Genomic DNA, 22,120 nt, shown 5'->3' with positions numbered 1-22,120 from the left:
TCTTATCAAAGAGATGGTGTTTTTCAGACTGTGTATAACTTCTGAGTTAATTCTATCACTTTAAGGCTAAGTTTCCACTAGGTTTTTTTTATGGCAGTTTTTGAAATACTGCCACTGTAGTTTTGGAGCCAAAGCCAGAAGTGTATTCAAAAGGAATAGGATATATAAAGGAAGGACTTATACTTTCCCTCCCTTATGGATACACTTCTGACTTTGGCTCAAAAACTACAGTGGCAGTTTTCTAAAAACTGCTAGAAAAAAAACCAAGTGGAAATGTAGCCTAAAAAGGATGGCTGCTTTAGTCTGACATACACATCCTCATCAATTCTCTTGAAAATCTTCTTCTGTATCTGTGTGAAGCAAAGCAGTCATATATGCTTTGTGTCAATGTGTAGCATGGATCAGGTATAGGAACTAACACCATATTTGACATTTCATGTTTTTCTTTTTTATTTTGAAATTAAAGATACAAACATTGTTCCAGTGTTTATCTGTCTTACACATTGTTCTTAAAGGAGAACTCCAAAATATAAAAATTGTTCCCCATACTGCCAGCAGTAAAAAAAATAAAGATGTACATACCTTCCTCCGCTCCCCTGGGGCCTCCGGTAACCGTCTCCTGTCTCCGCCGTGATCCTCTTCCTGGTTGCCGGTGGTCGGAGAGTCATACTGCGCTCAGCCAATCACCAGCTGCAGCAAAGTCCCGACTCAGCCGGCGATAGGCTGAGCAGCAGTGTGATGTTTTCGGCTCCGGCAGCAGGTGCCGGTGTAGTGAAGAGTTTTGTGTCCTGAAGCGTTCTCACACTGCCGCTCAGCCTATCCCCGGCCGAGTCGGACTTCGCTGTGGCTGGTGATTGGCTGAGCGCAGTATGATTCTCCGACCACCGGCAACCAGGAAGTGGATCGCGGTGGAGACCGGAGCCACTTACCAGAGGCCCCGGGGGAGCGGAGGAAGGTATGTACATCTTTATTTTTTTACTGCCGGCAGTATGGGCAACAATTTTTATATTATGGAGTTCTCCTTTAAATGTCATACCTATTTGTAGATACACTACACATATAAACAGATACGGTACATATTAACAAATCTTGGAGGAGCTCTGCATCCAGATGTCAGTAAGTACTGAGTGAATTTGGCAGTTTTATGTAGACTCTTTAGAGCAGCATTATTTGCATACTGCATATTATTTGTGAACTATATGGTGCTATTATGTAGGCTGTATTATGGTGGTATAGTAGTGTTATGTAGGTAAAATTATGAGAAAGCTTTATTAATCTGGACCTCTTTTTATTCTTATTTTATAATACCGCCTTGTATGGATGAGTATATATTTCTCCATTGTTTTGAAAGACCTTGGTAAACACAAAATAACTTTTGGAAATAAAAACTGATATCCCTGGGGCAAGAGTATACATATAGACAGACATTTATCAACCGATTTAACGGAGTTTTTTCGCATAAAATTGTCACAAAAAATCGCAATTGCGCAACTGTCTTTTTCCGTGCGACAATCTGCCATGAGAGTGAGAAAAGCATTTTTTCCAAATCGGCGTACATAAGCGTTTTTACAATTTTGACTTGCCATAGTCAGAAATGTATTAACTGCGACATTCGCAAACAAGTCGCTAAGACTTTAAAAACCTACTAAATATACTCCAGCCGAACCTTGGCTTGACTAACAGAAACTGACTATTGTTTTCGCTTAGGTGAGAAAAAACTCTCGCTTTTGCTTACCTGCGAAAAATGTATTAACGCCGTGCAACAATATAGTAAATTTGTGGCACTTAAGCAGAATGAAAGTGAAAAACGAAAACAAACTAAAAAATAGCATACCTAAGCAAATTTTCATAAATGCCCCTCATAGAGGCTACAAAGACACAATACAAATATAAACAATAAACAAATTCCACAATAGATATAATGTAACAAAACTGTTTTTGGCTCTACTTGCTTAAGAGACCAGTTGTAAAGAACAGTCAATAGCCCTGAAATAAACGTTGTGCTAAAGGACATTTTCTAAAGGATAATATTTTTTTGTTGCTATTATTAAAAGTAAAAGAATAATGATTCAAACATACATCTTTCTGTTGACTACCAATTTTGAATGACACTGGAGACCATTTTATCTACATACATTTATGTACATTCATCTAATTTCTGTTGCCTTTCCATTAAAGGGAATCTGTCTGCTCTATGTCATGCTCAGAGCTGCAGACATGGGCAGATAGCTGATAGAGAGAAATGAAAAAATAATAATAATACCTATGTGATGTACTAATGTCTATTTGCAAAGTTATAAAATCATGTTTTACTTACAAGCTCATCTGGCACACTTTCTTCCTACCTCCCCCACTCCTCTCTGTTCTACATGATTGATGTACAGTGTTTGGCTTCCAGCACTGAACCTTGTACATCAATAATACACGAGGGAGGAGCATGGCATGGTATCTATTACACTTGAGCTTGGAAGGAAAACATGTTTTTATAACTTTGCAAACTTCTGTCAGTTAGGAGAATGGTATCATTTGCTTTATCTCCCTAACAATTGTGCGCCCATGACTGCAGCTCAAAGCATGATATATAGGGGGAATTTATCAAGCTGTTTAGACAGCTTTTTTCATTAAAATTTGTTGCAGGAAAAGGCTGGTCCTGTGCGACTTTTCTTGGAACATTTCATTTAGACTGTTTAATTTTTATTACCACAAAGTTATCTGATTTAGATTACTTTGTGCAGTGGCCACTAATTTATCATGTGTAACTTTTCTGCGAAAATTCGCGAACAGTCGCACAAACCAGATTTAGAAGAAATCACAAGGCAATTCTACCCTGCCCTATATCACTTTATGTGACAATTGTATTAAGGTCTGTGTGACTTTTAATACAATTGTCGCACGGCCCGCCACTGCTTTGCAACATTTAAACAGAGCAGTTCAGTGGGCATTCATATTTGATAAATATGGCGCACAGACGCCACTTTGCCCGCAACTCTTTTTATCTAAAGTGAACACAAACCAAGTTCACTTTTGATAAATGCCCCTCATAGAGCTGACAGATTCTCTTTGATTCTATTACCGCTTCTTAATACACAAATATATATCCTTCACTTCACAATAACATTTACAACATACTTTAGGATTTAGTGACACAAGTAAATATATGATAGTAGTAAAACTGTAGAATACTGCAATAACAGACATGATCACTTCTTCCTATAAGACCATTATAATAACAATTATAAGAAGGCCTTGAATATCCTAGCTCCAGGCACCGATAGCCTCTATGACTACATAAAGTTTGCTGCTGTAAGCTGGGACTGTATCCTCTCGTTGTTCAGTAAATCAAGCAGAAGAAGCTATTGTGTTTGAAGACGGCTTTGATCCTTGTTTCATCTTTGGCTGAGAACAGGTTTCTGCAAGATAAGTACATTGTAATGACACAAGTGCTATATAATGACTCTTATTCTCTGTATTACATAACCTATCACTCAACCTTCATGTATCTCCAGAGTTCATAAGTTCATTTCCTCACATGGGTTCAATACTCCATTCATTAACAAAGAATGATTAGTGATGGGAGCGATGCCCATTATGATGTGTCCTTCATATGGACATATACGAGTAGTATTATGCACACTACAGGGTACACTTAACTTTTTTGTTTTTCATTATTAAAGTTTTTTCTTCAGTATGCCACTTTCATACCACCCCCCCCCCCCCCATGATTAATATTTGATTCTTACAGCAAAGATGCGGTCCAGCTTTTTATTCTTCCCATTTGGATTGCGCTGAGTCAAAGAGCCACGATAAAGTGCATTACGCTCAAATGAACCATCTGTAAAACAAGGTCAGCAACAGGTAATACGTTTTTTTTTTTAATAAAGTTTTGAGTTTAGTTAGTTTAAAATTTGGTTTTGGTAATGTAAATTTTTTTTAAACAACATATATAACTATACTATTTGTACCCATTTAAGGACACAGCCCATTTTGCCCTCAGGACATACTGTTTACTATACAGAATCATTAACATGATATATTAATAGCCTTGACATTTACGTACATGGTGATACCAAATATGTTTATACATTTTTTTTAGCTTTTATCTGGTAAAATGAGAAAAAGAGGCATAGCACTGATCAGTAATATTGGCGATCTACTTGTATAGTCTACTTCTGTGGGCAGACTATACAAGAAGATCCCTGGAGTGGCGTGGATCAGGTTAGCATTTTTCACTCTTTGGACCCCCATGATCTTGCCGCCGGTGGTCTGATGAGTGAATACAAGCACTTCAACTGCTTTAGATGTCGTGATCAGTATCGACCACGGCATCTGAAGAGTTAATGGTGGGCATCGTCGTGGTCGCTGTTGTCTGCCATTAACGCTGAGGCCCCGGCTGCTGATAGCAGCTGGGATCTGCTGTGTATGAAGCTCCTACCCTTACTTCCTAGTCAGAATGCCCCTAAGAATGTAAATGTATGTCCTGGTGTATTAAGCAGCAGTGTAACAGAACGTACATTTACATCCAGTGTCGATAAGGTGATAAAAAGGGCAAAGCTCAAAAGATGTTCCTGTACATGGGGACATGTCAGAAGTTTTGATTGATTGGGGTCTGATTGTATGCATTCAGCGCTGGTGCAAGGATTTTTGCCACTCTAGGCGAAAGCTAATATTGCCTCCCCCTTGACGCCGTCCATTGTGACATGCCCCACCTTACTACTGGGGTAACACACTGTAACAAACTCCCACCCCATGTAATCACCTTACTACTAGGGTGACACACTGTAACAAACTCCCTCCCCATGTAATCACCTTACTAATAGGGTGACACACTGTAACAAACTCCCTCCCCATGTAATCACCTTACTACTAGGGTGACACACTGTAACAAACTCCCACCCCATGTAATCACCTTACTACTAGGGTGACACACTGTAACAAACTCCCTCCCCATGTAATCACCTTACTACTGGGGTAACACACTGTAACAAACTCCCACCCCATGTAATCACCTTACTACTAGGGTGACACACTGTAACAAACTCCCTCCCCATGTAATCACCTTACTACTAGGGTGACACACTGTAACAAACTCCCTCCCCATGTAATCACCTTACTACTAGGGTGACACACTGTAACAAACTCCCTCCCCATGTAATCACCTTACTACTAGGGTGACACACTGTAACAAACTCCCTCCCCATGTAATCACCTTACTACTAGGGTGACACACTGTAACAAACTCCCTCCCCATGTAATCACCTTACTACTAGGGTGACACACTGTAACAAACTCCCTCCCCATGTAATCACCTTACTACTAGGGTGACACACTGTAACAGCCCCCCTCCCCATGTAATCTCCTTACTCTTAGGGTGACACACTGGGGGTGGGGGGTGTATTGATTGAGCGCTGTTAGGATGCTGGACAAACCTGACCTGGGTGATCGCGCCTGTGTGCTTCAGACAGGAGAAGTGCAGATTCCTCTAACAAACGGAAGAATGCTAGTTATTATGGTACAGGGGGGTGGAGAGCGTCAGTGAGAGTACTGCTGGCTGGCTCAGTTTCTTGCGGCAGTAAAAGCAGCGCCCCCCTCAATAGGCTGCCTATTTTGCCTATAGGCAGAGCCGGCCCTGTATGCTTTGCAAAATGCTGCAATTTGGCATTGTGATCATTTGTAGCTTTGTTTTAACATGTGAAACACACAGTTGGAACGCTTCACCAGTTAAATGCACTGTTAGTAGCCACATTACAAAAAAACACAGTGGTTTGCTGTAAAACCTCATACGTTTTCATACGATCACATACGACTTTCAAGACCCGATAAATGCACCACCTCTCCCAGCCTTAGGCTATGTTCACATGACGGAATGTCTGCATGGAGAATCTCTGTGCAGAGGCGCAGGCATAATATGCCGGCGCTAGGACAACACATGCAATCCGTGCGGTATCCGCAGAAAGAATGAACACGATCATTCTTTGTGTAGACATGGAAAATGGAATTTCCGCACCGGAAACATCTGGCACGGAAATTCCGCCGTGTGCACATTGCAACAGAATCCCATTGACTGCAACAGGACTCTGCTGCAGCGAAGTCTCCATGCCGGATTCCAAGATGGAATCCAGCACGCAAATTGTGCCGCATGAACATGGTCTTAATGTTCCCAGCTGCTGCTATCTAACGCCTTTGCTTTGAGAAAGAAAGGTACATTATTCTATGACACTATGACAGATGGCCTCATGGAAATACAGGTGGAAGACGTAAGATATAATTGTATAGCTATATGTGAAGGTATTGTGGACCTTGTGTTATAATGTAGTTGCACCGATTCTGACTAGCATTTGTCATAAAGAAATAAAAGAGAATAATTCAGATGACCACAGTAGTCACATAGAGATAAGCTGCTATAAAAAGAGAACATTATAAGGAGGTTAATTGAAGCCTTTCAGGTCATCCTATCCAGTTAGTTTATTACTAAAATTGAACATCATAGTGAAAACCCTGGGTCAGGAAGCTTCTTTATCTGTGACTACAAAGAGATATTCAATGAATGTCAATTTATAGAATGGAACATGTAATGTTCTGCAGCCATTAACCCCTTAAGGACCGGAGGTTTTTCCGTTTTTGCATTTTCGTTTTTTGTTCCTTGCTTATTTTTTGCGCCACCAATTCTACTTTGTAATGACATCAGTCATTTTGCCCAAAAATCTACGGTGAAACAGAAAAATAAATCATTGTGCGACAAAATTGAAAAACCCCCCCACCGTTTTGTAATTTTGGGGGCTTCAGTTTCTACGTAGTACATTTTTCGGTAAAAATGACACCTTATCTTTATTCTGTAGGTCCATACGATTAAAATGATACCCTACTTATATAGGTTTGATTATGTTGTACTTCTGGAAAAAATCATAACTACATGCAGGAAAATTAATTCGTTTAAAATTGTCATCTTCTGACCCCTATAACTTTTTTATTTTTGCGTGTATGGGGCGGTATGAGGGCTAATTTTTTGCGCCGTGTTCTGAAGTTTTTAACGGTACCATTTTTGCATTGATAGGACTTATTGATCGTTATTGATTCATTTTTAAATGATATAAAAAGTGACCAAAAATGCACTATTTTGGACTTTGGAATTTTTTTGCGCGTACGCCATTGACCGAGCAGTTTAATTAACGATATATTTTTATAATTCGGACATTTCTGCACGCGGTGATATCATATATTTTTATTTACACTGTGTTTTTTTTTTTTTTATGGGAAAAGGGGGGTGATTCAAACTTTTAATAAGGAAGGGGTTAAATGATCTTCATTTTTTTTTCACTTTTTTTTGCAGTGTTATAGCTCCCATAGGGACCTATAACACTGCACACACTGATCTTCATCATTGATCACTGGTTTCTCATAAGAAACCAGTGATCGATGATTCTGCCGCTTGACTGCTCATGCCTGGATCTCAGGCACTGAGCAGTCATTCGGCGATCGGACAGCGAGGAGGCAGGTAGGGGCCCTCCCGCTGTCCTGTAAGCTGTTCGAGATGCCGCGATTTCGCCGCGGCTATCCCCAACAGCCCGACTGAGTTAACCGGCACTTTTTACTTTCGCTTTTAGCCGCGCGGCTCAGTTCTGAGCGCGCGGCTAAAGGGTTAATAGCGCGCGGCGCCGCGATCGGCGCTGCGCGCTATTAGCGGCGGGTCCCGGCTTCACTATGACGCCGGGCCCGCCGTGATATGATGCGGGGTTACTGTGTAACCCTGCGTTATATCACGGGAGCAGGACCAAGGATGTACCGGTACGTCCTTGGTCCTTAAAGGAGTAGTCCAGTGGTGATTCAGTGGTGAGCAACTTATCCCCTATCCTAAGGATAGGGGATAAGTTGCAGATCGCGGGGGGTCCGACCCCTGGGGCCCCCCGCGATCTCCTGTACGGAGCCCCGACAGCCCGCTGGAAGGGGGCGTGTCGACCTCCGCACGAGGCGGCGGCCGACACGCCCCCTCAATACAACTCTATGGCAGAGCCGAAGCGCTGCCTTCGGCAATCTCCGGCTCTGCCATAGAGATGTATTGAGGGGGCATGTCGGCCGCCGCCTCGTGCGGGGGTCGACACCCGCTATCTCGGCGGAGAGCCGAGGCCCCGTACAGAGAGATCGCAGGGGGCCCCAGCGGTCGGACCCCCCGCGATCTCAAACTTATCCCCTATCCTTAGGATAGGGGATAAGTTTTTCACCACTGGACTACCCCTTTAAGGGGTATTCCAGGGAAAAACTTTTTTTTTATATATCACCTGGCTCCAGAAAGTTAAACAGATTTGTAAATTACTTCTATTAAAAAATCTTAATCCTATAAGTTGAGTTCTTCTTTTCTGTCTGGTAACAGTTCTCTCTGCTGACATCTCTGCTTGTCTCGGGAACTGCACAGAGCAGAAGAGGTTTGCTGTGGGGATTTGCTTCTACTCTGGACAGTTCCCGAGACAGATCTCATCAGAGAGCACTTAGACAGAAAAGAACAGCTCCACTTCAGCAGCTCATAAGTTCTGAAAGGATTAAGATTTTTTAATAGAAGTAATTTACAAATCTGTTTAACTTTCTGGAGCCAGGTGATATCCAGGATGATCCAGGATATGCAAATTCTAAAGGTGAAGCCTGGTTCTGAAGTCTAGTGTCCTTTCACTGTTGATACACCTACCTGCCATGTCTGGATCAATATTAAACTTCTTTCTTAGAGCTTGCTGCATTGCCAAAATCTGAAAGAAGAGAACAGATAAACAGAAGTGCTAAAGAAAATGTAAAATATCTACAACATTGTATCCAGTGCAAAAAAAGTTATTATTTTTTTTCCACAATAAAGTCAGAGGGAGGCAAGATCAATGAATACATACTTTTATTTGTTGCGTCCTTATTTTTTATCTGTCATACAACTTTTGATATTTCTTGAAATATAACATTATATAATTGAGAATCTGCTGAATCTACAATCTATATATACAAAACTCAATTTGTGTGTATGTGTGTATGTTCCAGCATCACGTCCAAACGGCTGAAGATATTAACATGAAACTTGGCACACATGTTACCTATATGTCAACAACAAACAAAGGATAGGTGATTTAACCCTTACTCATCCCCATTTGCCAGGGTCAGGGTTTTTGTTTAAAGTCCCATACAAGTCTATGGGAAATATATGTTCCAGCATAACTTCCAAACAGCTGGAGATATTTCATAATACTTGGTCACATGTTACTTATATGTCCACTTAAAATATAGGATAGTTAATTTAACTCTTAACTACCCCCATTTGTAAGGGTCGGGGTTTTTGTTTAAAGTCCCATGCAAATCAATGGGAAATGTTTGTTCCCATATAACTTCCATACGGCTGAAGATATTTCAATAATACCTGAAATATTTGATAATTAAATTAACCTCTACCTACACCCTTACATAAAAGATGGATTTTTGTTTCAAGTCCCATGCGAGTGTAGGGGACCTCCAGTACCTTACTCCACAAGAGGATGGGATATGAGGTCTGGATATGAGGACGGGATATGAGGTCAAGATAGGAGGATGGGATAGGAGGTCAGGATATGAGGACTGGATATAAGGTCAGCATAGGAGGTCGAGATAGGAGGTCGAGATATGAGGTCAGGATATGAGGATGGGATATGAGGTTGAGATAGGAGGATGGGATAGGAGGTCGGGATATAAAGTCGGGATATGAGGTTGGGATATGAGGGCGGGATATGAGGATGAGGTATGAGGACGGGGATGGGATATGAGGATGGGATATGAGGTTGAGATATGAGGACGGGATATGAGGTTGAGATATGCGGACGTAATAGGAGGACGGGATAGGAGGATGGGATAGGAGGTCAGGATAGGAGGTCAGGATAGGAGGTCAGGCTATGAGGACGGCATATGAGAACGGGATATGAGGTTGAGATATGCAGACGTAATAGGAGGAGGTAATAGGAGGAAGGAATAGGAGGACGGGATAGGAGGTCGGGATAGGAGGTCGGGATAGGAGGTCAGGATATGAGGTTGGGATATGAGGACGGCATATGAGGACGGGATAGGAGGTCGAGATATGAGGTCGAGATAAGAGGACGGGATATTGAGGTCGAGATATGAGGTCAGGATATGAGGACAGGATATGAGGATGGGATATGAGGACGGGATAGGAGGTCGGGATATGAAGTCGGGATATTGAGGTCGGCATATGAGGTCAGGATATGAGGATGGGATATGAGGTCAAGATATGAGGATGGGATATGAGGACGGGATAGGAGGTCGAGATATGAGGACGGGATATGAGGTCGATATATGAGGACGGGATAGGAGGTCAAAATATGAGGTCGGGATATGAGGACGGGATATGAGGATGGGATATGAGGTTGGGATATGAGGACGGGATATGGGGATGGGATATGGGGACGTAATAGGAGGACGGGATAGGAGGATGGGATAGGAGGTCAGGATAGGAGGTCAGGATATGAGGACGGCATATGAGGACGGGATATGAGGTTGAGATATGCAGACGTAATAGGAGGAGGTAATAGGAGGAAGGGATAGGAGGACGGGATAGGAGGTCGGGATAGGAGGTCAGGATATGAGGTTGGGATATGAGGACGGCATATGAGGACGGGATAGGAGGTCGAGATATGAAGTCGAGATAAGAGGACGGGATATTGAGGTCGAGATATGAGGTCAGGATATGAGGACAGGATATGAGGATGGGATATGAGGACGGGATAGGAGGTCGGGATATGAAGTCGGGATATTGAGGTCGGCATATGAGGTCAGGATATGAGGATGGGATATGAGGTCAAGATATGAGGATGGGATATGAGGACGGGATAGGAGGTCGAGATATGAGGACGGGATATGAGGTCGATATATGAGGACGGGATAGGAGGTCAAAATATGAGGTCGGGATATGAGGACGGGATATGAGGATGGGATATGAGGTTGGGATATGAGGACGGGATATGGGGATGGGATATGGGGTTGGGATATGACAACAATATATGAGGACAGGATATGAAGTCAAAAGCTTCCTCCTTTGTTGATTTTACTCCCCAACAAGGATGAGGAAGGAAAAACCGGGGAACGCCGGGTACTCGGCAAGTAGAAATATAAAGATAGGTGTTGTGAGAAGGTGAAAGGTATCGTGGTTGATGGGCAATATGTGTCACCAAGGCTCTTGGCCTTGGTGAAGTAAGAGCTGGTATTTATTCAGTGTCTGTGCTGCAATGCAGACTGACACTGTGGCCGCAGTATGGCTGGAAGGCCAATCCGGGACGGCTCTTACTGGGAATGGTCAAGTGCTGGGTGGGGGCCATTCCCCACAATCCAGGCCACTTTTTGTTGACCTTAAAGGCAGCTTGCTTCACCAGCTGAGGGGGATTTGCTAGTTGCAGCTCACACTGCCAGAGCTGAATGTGGAGTTCTTCCCTGTGTTTGCTCCAAGGTTGGAAGCTGGTGAACAGTCTGCCTGGAGGCCTTGAAAAGACTTGCTTGATGCCGCATTGCATGGACTCAGGTGTGAACAAACACCTAAGGAATACAGGTGGACTTTTGTTACGTTTTCCTTTGTTTTGCATTTAAAGACTGTTTTCTGTGTGCAAAGTGTGAATAAAACACATAACTTTGATTTGAAAAGTACTGTTTCCTTGCCTCTATACTGCAACCGCACCTATCTGCAAGAGTGGGTCATCACAGTGTCTACATACAAATGGGTTATTTGTCCTTGACTCTGCTTTGGCTAGTATGAGAGAGTTTTTGTTTACCTTCTCGAGGAGGATAAATCTACATAAATAATTCCTACCCATTACATAATAATAAAAATAATAATAATCATAATTTTATTCATGAAGTGCCAAAAGATTCTGCAGTACTTTACAATTTTGGAGTACAAATATAGACAAGTATACAGAAGGAGTGAGGGTCCTGCACACTAGAGCTTACAGACTATGAGGAATGGGGCTGAGACAGAAGGTATAAAGGCTGACATTTATCATTGCCTTTAGACTGTTTTTTGTGTCTACAAAAGGCACAAAAAAGGCACAAGCAGGGTTTATCTGCACCTTTTTTGCGCCTTTTGGTTTACACATTTCTACTGATTTTGAGTTGCAATCCACTGATATATTGGCATTACACATGATATGGAAGGGTTTTAAGAACTGCGCCTTTTTGTGAAAAGGCGCAAAAAAGGAGCAAAGCCACTGAAAAGTCTCTAAAACTACACCAGCCCAGACTTAGCTTAGCTTTTTGGTGTATGTGAAGAGAGACATTTTAGAAAATGTGAATTTATCAAATGCTCTGCGACCATTTCATGAATTTGGTGCTCCTACACATTACCAGCACACACAAAAAAGGTGTACAAAAATGCTTCACTTACACCTACAATGATAAATGCTTCACTTACACCTACAATGATAAATGCTTCACTTACACCTACAATGATAAATGCCGGCCAAAGTGCTTTATTGATTCAATGGTCCAGCAATATTTTATAAATATGAAAGATTACATACAGGAGAGTGAACCAGTCACTAGCTAATTTCTGAGTGTCTAAAGTGCATAGAGAGTAGTGGGGACACTGTCAGATATGAAGCTTTTGATATCTCCAAGACCCAGAGGTTTCAAAAGGGGAAAAGTGGTAGTAATGGAAGACAATTAGGGAATGTTATAGGCCTGCTTAAAGAAATGTGTCTGAAGGACACTTTTAACCCCTTAAGGACCCAGGACGTACTAGAACGTCCTGGCACCCTGGGCTTTAAGGACCCAGGACGTACTAGTACGTCCTGGTGTTTCTCCGGTCTCTGCCGCGCCCCGGGCAGAGATCGGAAGCGGATGCCTGCTGAAATGCTTCAGCAGGCATCCAGGGCAAACGCCGAGGGGGGCCATGTAGGCCCCCCATGTCGGCGATCGCCGCAAATCGCAAGGGAAATCGCCCTTGCGATCTGCGGCGATACCGGGCTGATCGGGTCTCTGGGACCCGACCGCCCGGTAATTTCGCATGATCCCGGCTGTCACAGACAGCCAGGACCATGCTAATGTATAGGAGCGAGGTGGCAAGCCGGCCACCTCCTCCTACACCCTGCGATCTGTCGGTTAACTAACCGACCAATCGCAGGAGGGGGGGCGGTTACTTCCTCCCGTCCTGCCCGGCCCCTGAAAGTCCGGAGAGGACGGGAGGAAGACCTGAGGACGCGGCGGGGGACGGGGGAGTGCTGGGGACCAGCCCCGGTACTTACCTCGTCCCTGAAGACCCGGATCCCGGCGAGGAAGAAGGCGGCGGCGGCGACAGGTGAGTAGATCTTCAGCCGCGGTCGGGCCCTTTACAGCAATGCACGTCGCCGTAAAGGGACATGCATTGCTGTAATGGGACCCTGTATACTACAACTCCCAGCATGCCCAGACAGCCCTTGGCGTCTGGGCATGCTGGGAGTTGCAGTTTTGCAACATCTGGAGGTCCACAGTTTGGAGACCACTGTGCCCTTCCAGATGTTGCAAAACTACACATCCTCAGCATGCCCCTTACTGTCCAGGCATGCTGGGAGTTGTAGTGCTGTAACATCTGGCCCTTCAGATGTTGCAGAACTACAACTCCCAGCATGCCTGGACAGTTTGGGCATACTGGGGGTTGTAGTTTTGCAACATCTGGAGGGCTGCAGCTTGGACACCACTACACAGTGGTCCCCAAACTGTTCTTCTCCAGCTGTTACGTAACCACTACTCCCAATATGCCCTTCGGCTGCCTGGGCATGCTGGGAGTTGTGGTTTTGCAACAACTGGAGGCACACTGGTTGGGAAACATTGTCTGTTTCCTAACTCAGTGTTTCCCAACCCGTGTGCCTCCAGCTGTTGCAAAACTATAACTGCCAGCATGCACTGATAGACTGTGCATGCTGGGAGTTGTAGTTTTGCACCAGCTGGAGGTCCCCCCCCCCCCCTGTGAATGTACAGGGTACATTCACATGGGCAGGGGCTTACAGTGAGTATCAGGCTGCAAGTTTGTGATGCAGCAAATTTTTCGCGGCAGCTCAAACTCGTAGCGGGAAACTCGCTGTAACCCCCTGCCCGCGTCACTGTCCCCTAAAAACACTACACTACACTACACTAACACACAATAAAATAAAAGTAAAAAACGCTACATATACACATACCCCTACACAGCCCCCTCCCCTCCCCAATAAAAATGAAAAACGTCTGGTACGCCACTGTTTCCAAAATGGAGCCTCCAGCTGTTGCAAAACAACAACTCCCAGTATTGCCGGACAGCCGTTGACTGTCCAAGCATGCTGGGAGTTTTGCAACAGCTGGAGGCACCCTGTTTGGGAATCACTGGCGTAGAATACCCCTATGTCCACCCCTATGCAAATCCCTAATTCAGGCCTCAAATGCGCATGGCGCTCTCACTTCGGAGCCCTGTCGTATTTCAAGGAAACAGTTTAGGGTCACATATGGGGTATCGCCGTACTCGGGAGAAATTGCCTAACAAATTTTGGGGGGCTTTTTCTCCTTTCACCCCTTATGAAAAGGGGAAGTTGGGGTCTACACCAGCATGTTGGTGTAAAAAAAAAAAATTTTTTACACTAACATGCTGGTGTTGCCCTATACTTTTCATTTTGACAAGAGGTAAAGGGGAAAAAAGCCCCCCAAAATTTGTAATGCAGTTTCTCCTGACTATGGAGATACCCCATATGTGGGCGCAAAGTGCTCTGGGGGCGCACAACAAGGCTCAGAAGGGAGAGTGCGCCATGTACATTTGAGGTGATTTGCACAGGGGTGGCTGATTGTTACAGCGGTTTTGACAAACGCAAAAAAGAAAAAAAAAACACATGTGACCCCATTTCGGAAACTACACCCCTCACAGAATGTAATGAGGGGTGCAGTGAGAATTTACACCCCACTGGTGTCTGACGGATGTTTGGAACAATGGGCTGTGCAAATAAAAAATTTTGTACAGCCCACTGTTCCAAAGATCTGACAGACACCAGTGGGGGGTAAATGCTCACTGTACCCCTTGTTACATTCCTCAAGGGGTCAAAATTTGCTCTCAAAAAGCCAAATATGACTCCTTCTCTTCTGAGCATTGTAGTTCGCCCGTAATGCACTTCATGCCAACTTATCGGGTACCTTCATACTCAGAAGAGATGGGGTTACAGATTTTGGGGGGTATTTTCTGCTATTAACCCTTGCAAAAATTTGAAATTTGGGGGGAAACACACATTTTAGTGAAAATTTATTTTTATTTTTTTACATATGCAAAAGTCGTGAAACACCTGTGGGGTATTAAGGCTCACTTAATTCCTTGTTACGTTCCTCATGGGGTCTAGTTTCCAAAATGGTATGCCATGTGTTTTTTTTTTTGCTGTTCTGGCACCATAGGGGCTTCCTAAATGCAACATGCCCCCCAAAAACCATTTCTGAAAAACGTACTCTCCAAAATCCCCTTGTCGCTCCTTCGCTTCTGAGCCCTCTACTGCGCCCGCCGAACACTTTTCATGGACATTTGAGGTATGTCCTTACTCGAGAGAAATTGGGCTACAAATACAAGTATAAATTTTCTCCTTTTACCCCTTGTAAAAATTAAAAAATTGGGTCTACAAGAAAATGCAAGTGTAAAAAATGAAGATTGTGAATTTTCTCCTTCACTTTGCTGCTATTCCTGTGAAACACCTAAAGGGTTAAAACGCTGACTGAATGTCATTTTGAATACTTTGGGGGGTGCGGTTTTTATAATGGGGTCATTTGTGGGGTATTTCTAATATGAAGACCCTTCAAATCCACTTCAAACCTGAACTGGTCCCTGAAAAATAGTGAGTTTGAAAATTTTGTGAAAAATTGGAAAATTGCTGCTGAACTTTGAAGCCCTCTGGTGTCTTCCAAAAGTAAAAACACGTCAATTTTATGATGCAAACATAAAGTAGACATATTATATATGTGAATAAAATAAAATAAATATTTGGAATATCCATTTTCCTTACAAGCAGAAAGCTTCAAAGTTAGAAAAATGCTAAATTTTCAAATTTTTCATCAAATTTTGGGATTTTTCACCAAGAAAGGACGCAAGTTACCACAAAATTTTACCACTATGTTAAAGTAGAATATGTCACGAAAAAACAATCTCGGAATCAGAATGATAACTAAAAGCATTCCAGAGTTATTAATGTTTAAAGTGACAGTGGTCAGATGTTCAAAAAATGGCCGGGTCCTAAGGTGTAAAATGGCTGGGTCCTTAAGGGGTTAAAACTGTGGATGTTGCGGTTGAGTGTGAGCGTTCGAGGTATCACATGTGCATATATCTCCTATGCAGACCTAAGCACACATTCCATGGCTACAGATTCCAACCAAAACCGTGTGTAGTCTGATGTGGCAGTTACACATTACTCCCTGGTTTCTTGTTCACATACTATAGAGTTCTGAAGATGCATATAAAGTCAAAACAAATTATTGGTATTCACACACAGCAAATTGTACGACATGTGCATTAGCAGACTCCTGCGATGGTAATATAAAAAAGGCTGTAAAAAAAAAAAGGCAGAAGAAGTTGGGGTGGCACCACTGTGGCAAAAGGCAAAGAAGGGAAATAATGTATGCAAAATGTAGAGAAAGAGCAAAGGGTTTGTCACAATGGCCCAGGGGTGCTTTGGCTATGCAATAGACTTGTAAGGAGAGAGAGAGAGGGGGAGAGAGATATGCCCGGCAGGACAAGCACCAGCTCTGCTCGGGGCCCTGGGCCCGCTCGGGGCCCCAAGCAATTGCTTGGTTTGCCTGTCCTGCAGCGACGGGCCTGCTCCTAGACACGGAGTGGGGAGAGGATTATGCATCATCTGTCGAGGTCTGAACACTCTGACCTTGACTGATGAAAGCTTTTGACATGTCCCTAGGACATGTTAAAATGTTTTGTTTTTGTTTCACAGGTTCACTTTAAGGTGGACTGCTAACAACTAAAGTCCCCTACGCTGCAGTTACTAAAATAGAAATGCTGTACCAAGATGGTGTTTAGACTGTTTGAAAGATTATTTCCCTATGTAAACAATAGTCATTCCAGAGGAAGTCTATTCACTCACTATAGGTTAAATGGAGCCTTGTTTTCACCTCATAGTTCTATAAGCACAGATTATTTTTACAACCATTTAAAACAAAATAAAATAAATTTATTAGTGATGTTGGCTATAATATTTCATATAAGAGATAATAATATTTCCTATATTACCTTCGTTTCATTAGGTGTTGAAGTAAGGTTCTGTAGTTCTGGTGATGGAGGCTGAAATGGCTCTGTACTTCTGGATATAGCAGAAAAAGTTGCCTGGTAGATGATATGGAAAACTTTTTTTTAGCATAACACAGAATACAGGTTCTACAGATAACCTTGTAAGACGAAAACACCATAAAGGTTCCCATACACACACAAAAAAAATAAAAAATCCAGACCAATCCGCTGATTTTGGCTGGCTAGGTCTACCATGTGTGGTAGCAGGGTGTAATGAGGGCAGATGTTGTTAACCTAGGGGCAGATGGCATTAACCCCTTGTATTCGTGATGCCAGGGCGTGGTTTAGCCTATAACCACCCGAAGGTATTCCGCTTGATCCTGGGCTAGGCACGGGGGCAATTTAGACTACGAAGCCAAGTTATGGAAAACAGTAGCTTTACTGAGGGTAGACAGTTGGTAAAGTCTATACAGTTCAGCCAGGGCCCAAGGAGGTGACCAGTGACACAGAGACCTTAAGAGCTTGCTGGGACTTGTAGTAAGAATAGACAAAATTGAATGCAGACCACGCTGAGTTGACAGATGACAAGGACTGACTTGACATGACTCAGAAAGCTGTGACTTTAGCTTACTTGACTTGATGGTGGCTTCAGGACTTGACTTTGAGGTCTCCAACACTCTGGACACACACACTAGGCGACTGCACTGGACCTCAGCAAAGAATTGTAAGGAAAGAGAGAGAGCTAGCTCCACCCAGGGATTATATGGGGAGACTAGCAGGGAGCCCATAGGTCACTCTTATGATCACCTGATCACTGGTACCTCCTGGGTAACAATCACATGACATAACTCTTAAAGATACAACACATTTTATAATACAATACACTGCAGAACATATGTACAGGGGGGGAAACAGGTGCAAGGGGCCCTGGGGACACTGAAGGAGGCTGCCTGACAGGGCAGCAAGGGTACAGGGTAACATCTCCCATACTGGGCTACCACAAATGCAAAGAACAAAATAGGTTTGGGCATCCCACATCAAAACCCCATTCACATGTATTTTACTGTCATTTTCTAAAGATTATCAGTACATAATCTAGTATAAAAATCTGCAACAAAACTGCCTAAACCTTCCCCTTGTTTTACACAGGAATTGTTTCAGACCTTTAAAGGCTTTTGAAAAGTAATTGCACGATTACTCATTTCTTTTTTGATTTCATGTTAAAGGGCTTTATGGCCAAAATCGATGGCCTATTCTCAGAATAAGCCATCAAAAGCTGAAAGGTAGGGTGCCGACACCCAGCCTCCCAACTGTTCTGTGAATGCCACCAGAAGCATGTGGCTCCATTCACTGCATAGTGGCCATGCTTGGTTACTGCAGCTCAGCCCCCATTCACTTCAAAGAGAGCTAAGCTGCAGTAACCAGTCACAGTTGTTACTCTGTGAATGGACTGTCCCTGTTCAAAGCACAAATCTGTAATTTATAGCCTATAGTATTTATTTTCTATTTTTTATAATTCTTAATAATAGTTATGTGTTATGGGATATCTCAAACTAGGGAAGATAACACTCAAGGGTTCTTTGGAGATCTAAGTTTAGGTTCAGTAAAGCCACAAAGAGTCAGGTCTTGTTACCGCTGTAAACCCATCTTAAGTGGAGTTTTATGTAGCGTAAGACATATCCTGTGTTATCTTACCTGAGAGCTGGACTTCTTCTTGGCCTTGTCTGAAGGGGACACAGTGAGTCCTGCTGCACTCAGAGCAGCTATCCTGGTTTCAATATCTGACACCTAAACACGACAAAAATGAGATGGAGGAAAAGAGAAAGGCATCAAAAATGGAAGGAGGGGAACGCTATCTCACCTCACTTTCTGCCTGCTGCACTTGGGCCATAGCAGATGCCACGCTGACCTCTAATTCTGAAAGCTCAGAATCTGTTGTTCCGCTCTGACGTGCTCTCTCTTCCAGATCCTGGAGGTTCTTTTCGAGTCCATATGTCTTGTCTGCTACCATGTACACCTAAAATACATAAGATACAGGTTTGACCAGTTATGGAAGGTGCATATTGAAATTTCTAGTAGAGATGACATATTGATGTAACTAAATGAGTATAACTTGCTCTCTAAAGCTGCGTTCAAACTTACTCAAAACTGGAATGTCGACCTATACTATCACACACTTTAGCAGACCCCATTCACTTTAATAGCCCTAACATAGCTATTGACTATGGGCCGCTTCTCTTGTATATGTTTATTTTTCTGGACTCAATAGCATGGTCTGTAGCAATAATAAGTCCAGCAGTGGTGTCCCAGTACCAATGGCTGTCCTGCTTTGGCCAGCTTTACAGCACAAGGGGTTGGGCCCACCAAAGGACTTATTGTTCTATCAATTATGTTTGCACTTTATTGAGAAGTAATATATTTTTCTAACAAATTCTATTGTTCTTATCTGTATATATGTTACTGTACCCTTAAGAGAGGGCAGTGTACACCTCATGTGAACCTGTCTGCCAATGGGAACCACCAAATTCTCACCCTTATAATGTAGTGGGGAAGGAGTTGCCCCAGTTCATACCCAGTTACTTCTGAGCCACAGTGAGGTTCAGGTGTTTTAAGCTGTGCTGTGTGCTCTGAGGGAAGGCCCAGCTCAAATCTATTTCATCTGGTCATTCTGCAAGGATCACCCGTACGGTGGAAGTTCATGACCTGGCAGAGAAGGCGTCAATACCTTGACAGAACCCTACCTACCAGGATTCATCTACCCGTCTTACAAGTCAGTATTAATTATATTGGTGAAAGCACCAGCAAGGCAACAGGGCTCCCAAGGGGTTACATTGCATCCTCTCACCCAATACCAACTGTCTTTGTGATCCCATCTGCACCCAGCTCAGTAAAGACAGTTATCCGTAACCTTATGTCGCTGTGTTTATTTACTCTCTGTGTCTGTCACAGGAGAAGCTGTTTGCAACCTCAGACCGTGCATAGGATAATGGTGCCCTGGCGTTACGAAGTGATAAGGTATTACTTTTAACACCCTGTGGCTACCACACGTATACGAGTGACAAGTGGCCAGAATGTAGTCAACAGCTGACTACATTGAGGCCTTTACGGTGAAGGGGGCCCACTGCAGTACGTCAAAATATACATAGTTATCCCTGTATGTTATTAATGCAAAGTAAACCCAGCGTAAGCCTGAGGTCTATTATGACTGCTGACATGATACATTACACAAACTTGCATGACCAAACTACCACTGTTCATAACATCCACTACATCCTATTCCTTACATTTTCCTCTAACTCCTGGAACTCAGCCTGCGCCGTGCTGCTGCCTCCTGGTTTGGTGTAGGGAGTGATGGGCTGTTGGCTCTCACCACCAAAGGCTTCTTCTATGGCTCTCTCAGTGGCATTTATGGTCCTCAATGTTTTTGCCGTGATATCACAGAGAGCCTGAGCTGCTGTCCTCTGTAGATGGGAGAAGTTACTGTCCATTCAGAAATTTAACATGCACCCAAATAATAAAGGGTATGGGTTTGTTTAAAGGTAACCTGTCTTGTTAAAAAAGCAGTCTGACCTGTCAACAGCATGTTATAGAATCAGGAGTAGCTGAGCAGATTGATGTATAGGCCCTGATTTACTATTGTAAACCTGACATGTCTTGCCGGGCTGTGTGCCATTACTGGCGCATTGCGCTAGAAATTCTGTCTGTGCAAGAATTTGCGACAGAATTGAAAAAAAAAAAATGACCATTTTACTGAGAAAACCCGAAAATGGGGCGTGGACGGTGGGAAAATGAGGCGTGGCTACCGAAAAGGGGGCATGTCCCTGACATTTTTTCCAATAAATAACATATTTACTAAGGTTTCCACAGAAAATGTGGTGGATTTGAGCTGAGGAAAACCCTACAGGTCAGAGCATGTGTGTAAAAAAAAATTAAAATAAAAAATGTAGGGAAAAGTGCAAAATGTAGGGAAACCTTAGGAAATACCGAGGAATAAAAATTGTAGTGAATTAAAACCCACAAAGAAAACTACACAACACTCTTAGTAAATCAGGGCCATATGTTTGAGGAAGAAAAATAATTATAACTTGTACTTTGTTATCTTAATTTTTGCTTATGCTGCTTAGGAGTCTGATGGGTGGTCCTGATCATTGACACAAACCTATATATGAATCTGCTCAGCTGCTTTATGACTAGATGTTGGTAGATTGGACTTTGGTGTGCAGTAGTATTATCCTTCTCTCCAATATAAATGTAACTATTCCAGCTACCAACAAAGAAAGTTAAGAGCGGAAATTAGCTGTAATGACATATATGTTTCTAAGATGTAGCAGAAACGTAAGATGTTAGTAATAAACACGGGGCAGTAAGTATAGCAAACATTTGTTTTTGTATTTTGAGTATATATGTATGTTATGTGAATCCATTTTTTTTTTTTTTACAATGACTGAATAACCACTCCACGCACTTCATATTTCACCTTCCTTTTTAGTAACAGTTAAATAGATCCATTAGATGGAAAGAGATGTTGCTATTCCTAACACTCAAGATGCAACTTCCTACTAACGTGTTATACTAAATGGATGAAAAGGGGGTTGAATTAGGTAGGGCACAAAGGGCAGATGGTGTGCTAATTGTCCACGTTGGCACAGCTCCTTAAGAGCTCTCCGTTCCAGCCTTGGAACTCTTCTCAAGAGGCACTTTGATCTTCATGATGCATCTATTACTGTACTGAACATACTAGAAGGGACAGAGAGCTCCCATTAGCAGATCCTTATTGCAAGAGGATAGAGGCATGGGAAGCCTGGTTATTCTTTACACTTCTCTTTCTACTCAAACTCCTTCAGAAAAATAAACTGAATCTTAAGTTTAACCATTAAACATCCACTAAGACCATTTATATATGATAACCCAATG

The 22,120-nt window shown here is 42.9% G+C and overlaps 1 protein-coding gene across 10 annotated transcripts in view; it reads right to left on the bottom strand.

The window, feature by feature from the left end:
- Window positions 1-1,017: 1,017 nt before the first annotated feature.
- MLPH (melanophilin) overlaps window positions 1,018-22,120 on the bottom strand; it is a 190,016-nt gene continuing 168,913 nt past the window's right edge. For 6 of the 10 annotated variants that reach the window (XM_056534921.1, XM_056534920.1, XM_056534924.1 and 3 more), the window contains 7 exons: window positions 20,491-20,667; window positions 19,068-19,223; window positions 18,902-18,994; window positions 17,210-17,302; window positions 8,675-8,732; window positions 3,741-3,832; window positions 1,018-3,410 (listed from right to left, as the gene is read on the bottom strand). In XM_056534921.1, the coding sequence (XP_056390896.1) occupies window positions 3,387-3,410; window positions 3,741-3,832; window positions 8,675-8,732; window positions 17,210-17,302; window positions 18,902-18,994; window positions 19,068-19,223; window positions 20,491-20,667 (693 nt within the window). In that variant the 3' untranslated portion in view covers window positions 1,018-3,386. The remainder of the gene's footprint in view (window positions 3,411-3,740; window positions 3,833-8,674; window positions 8,733-17,209; window positions 17,303-18,901; window positions 18,995-19,067; window positions 19,224-20,490; window positions 20,668-22,120) is intronic. The other 4 variants (XM_056534926.1, XM_056534929.1, XM_056534922.1 and 1 more) reach the window with 3 other exon arrangements.

Source organism: Hyla sarda, chromosome 8 (assembly GCF_029499605.1).
Source record: "Hyla sarda isolate aHylSar1 chromosome 8, aHylSar1.hap1, whole genome shotgun sequence".
Lineage (NCBI taxonomy): Eukaryota > Metazoa > Chordata > Amphibia > Anura > Hylidae > Hyla > Hyla sarda.
This window is presented reverse-complemented; position numbering and strand designations above follow the sequence as displayed.